The 1,229-nt window shown below is 41.7% G+C and overlaps 1 protein-coding gene across 1 annotated transcript in view; it reads right to left on the reverse strand.

Moving 5' to 3' along the window:
• Positions 1-74: 74 nt before the first annotated feature.
• Positions 75-1,229, reverse strand: part of LOC107579478 (TATA-binding protein-associated factor 172-like) — a gene marked incomplete at its 3' end in the record, with an annotated part of 4,097 nt that continues 2,942 nt past the window's right edge. The window contains exons 7-10 of the mRNA XM_016265310.1: positions 1,035-1,176; positions 704-834; positions 312-437; positions 75-227 (exon numbers count right to left, since the gene is read on the reverse strand). Coding sequence (XP_016120796.1) covers positions 75-227; positions 312-437; positions 704-834; positions 1,035-1,176 — 552 coding nt within the window. The remainder of the gene's footprint in view (positions 228-311; positions 438-703; positions 835-1,034; positions 1,177-1,229) is intronic.

The raw sequence follows: 1,229 nt of genomic DNA on the forward strand, positions 1-1,229 counted from the left end.
ATATATATATATATAACAAATAAATAACAAATATAACAAGGGCATGTTTTGGTAGTATAGATAAGTGGACGCACCTGTTTGAGGGCTGAGAGTTTTGGGGCGTGCAGAATGTCTCTAAGGTTGGAGTGCTGGCTGCTCAGCTGTTCTGTGATGTGTTTGTACTCTGGGTGTTGAGGGGTCAGCACCAGTGCTGGGTGATTACACAGCTTTCTCAGATACTGCAGAGCCTGAAACATCCAACACAAACATTACAGACTATTCGACGGAGAGGAGGATAATCTTGTGCTCTTATAAGACTTCCTGGGATCAACCTGGAAGACGTGTCCGGTGGCCTTTAATTTGGGTTTCTCTTCCTCCTCTTGCATAGACACAGTGGAAATAACGTCATCCACGTTCACCTTTGCACGAGACTTTGCAAAGTCCTCATACAGTTGAACCTGAGCAGGCACAGGTGAAAGAACAAAAGTTATATGCAACTAATAATTTACAAAAATTATAATTTTTTATAATAGAATAAGAAATTAAATTCATATTAACTGAAGGGTTTTAATGTTTTGTGATTGCTACTAAGAAAGCTAAAGTGAAATATGCACGGTTTGTAGTGGCACTGTACAGATCCCCTCTGACACGCAATGAAATCACAGAATCTTGCTGTAATCACCAGCCGCATCCATGATAAACATCCTGTGTTTGTGTTTTGTACCTGTAGAGGACTGAGGTTGCAGTAGTAATCTTGTATGATCTTGGGTGGCAGATCTTGAAGCACATCATCCTTCATTCTCCTCAGTAAGAAGGGCAGAACCTGTCTATGCAGCGCTTCCATTGCCAGCACACCTGAAAAACACATCAAAACATTTTCACAACAAAGAATCCTTCATAGTCTTATAATAGGGTACAGTCCAAGTGATTCCCTTAGTACGAAGCATAAAAGGTTGAAGAAAAGCTTCACACTGAGAAGACTGTGGTCCTACAATGAGGAGACCGAGAGATGTTTAAAAAAAAAAAAAAACCCCACAAAAAAAATTCACACACACCTGCTTCCTGTTCACGTGAGGAACTTTTAGCATCTCGACTGGCGAGGATGGGCTTCCCGTAGCGGGCAGCAAACTGACGCTCGGTGCCAAGAAAGCCTGGCATCAGGAAGTCAAAGAGAGACCACAACTCCAGAACATTGTTCTACAGAGACAGGAAAACACAAGTACAGGCATTAGCTTGTCAAATTCAAACTT

This window comes from Sinocyclocheilus grahami, unplaced genomic scaffold (genome assembly GCF_001515645.1).
Source record: "Sinocyclocheilus grahami isolate Dianchi unplaced genomic scaffold, SAMN03320097.WGS_v1.1 scaffold17683.1, whole genome shotgun sequence".
NCBI classification, from domain to species: Eukaryota; Metazoa; Chordata; class Actinopteri; order Cypriniformes; family Cyprinidae; genus Sinocyclocheilus; species Sinocyclocheilus grahami.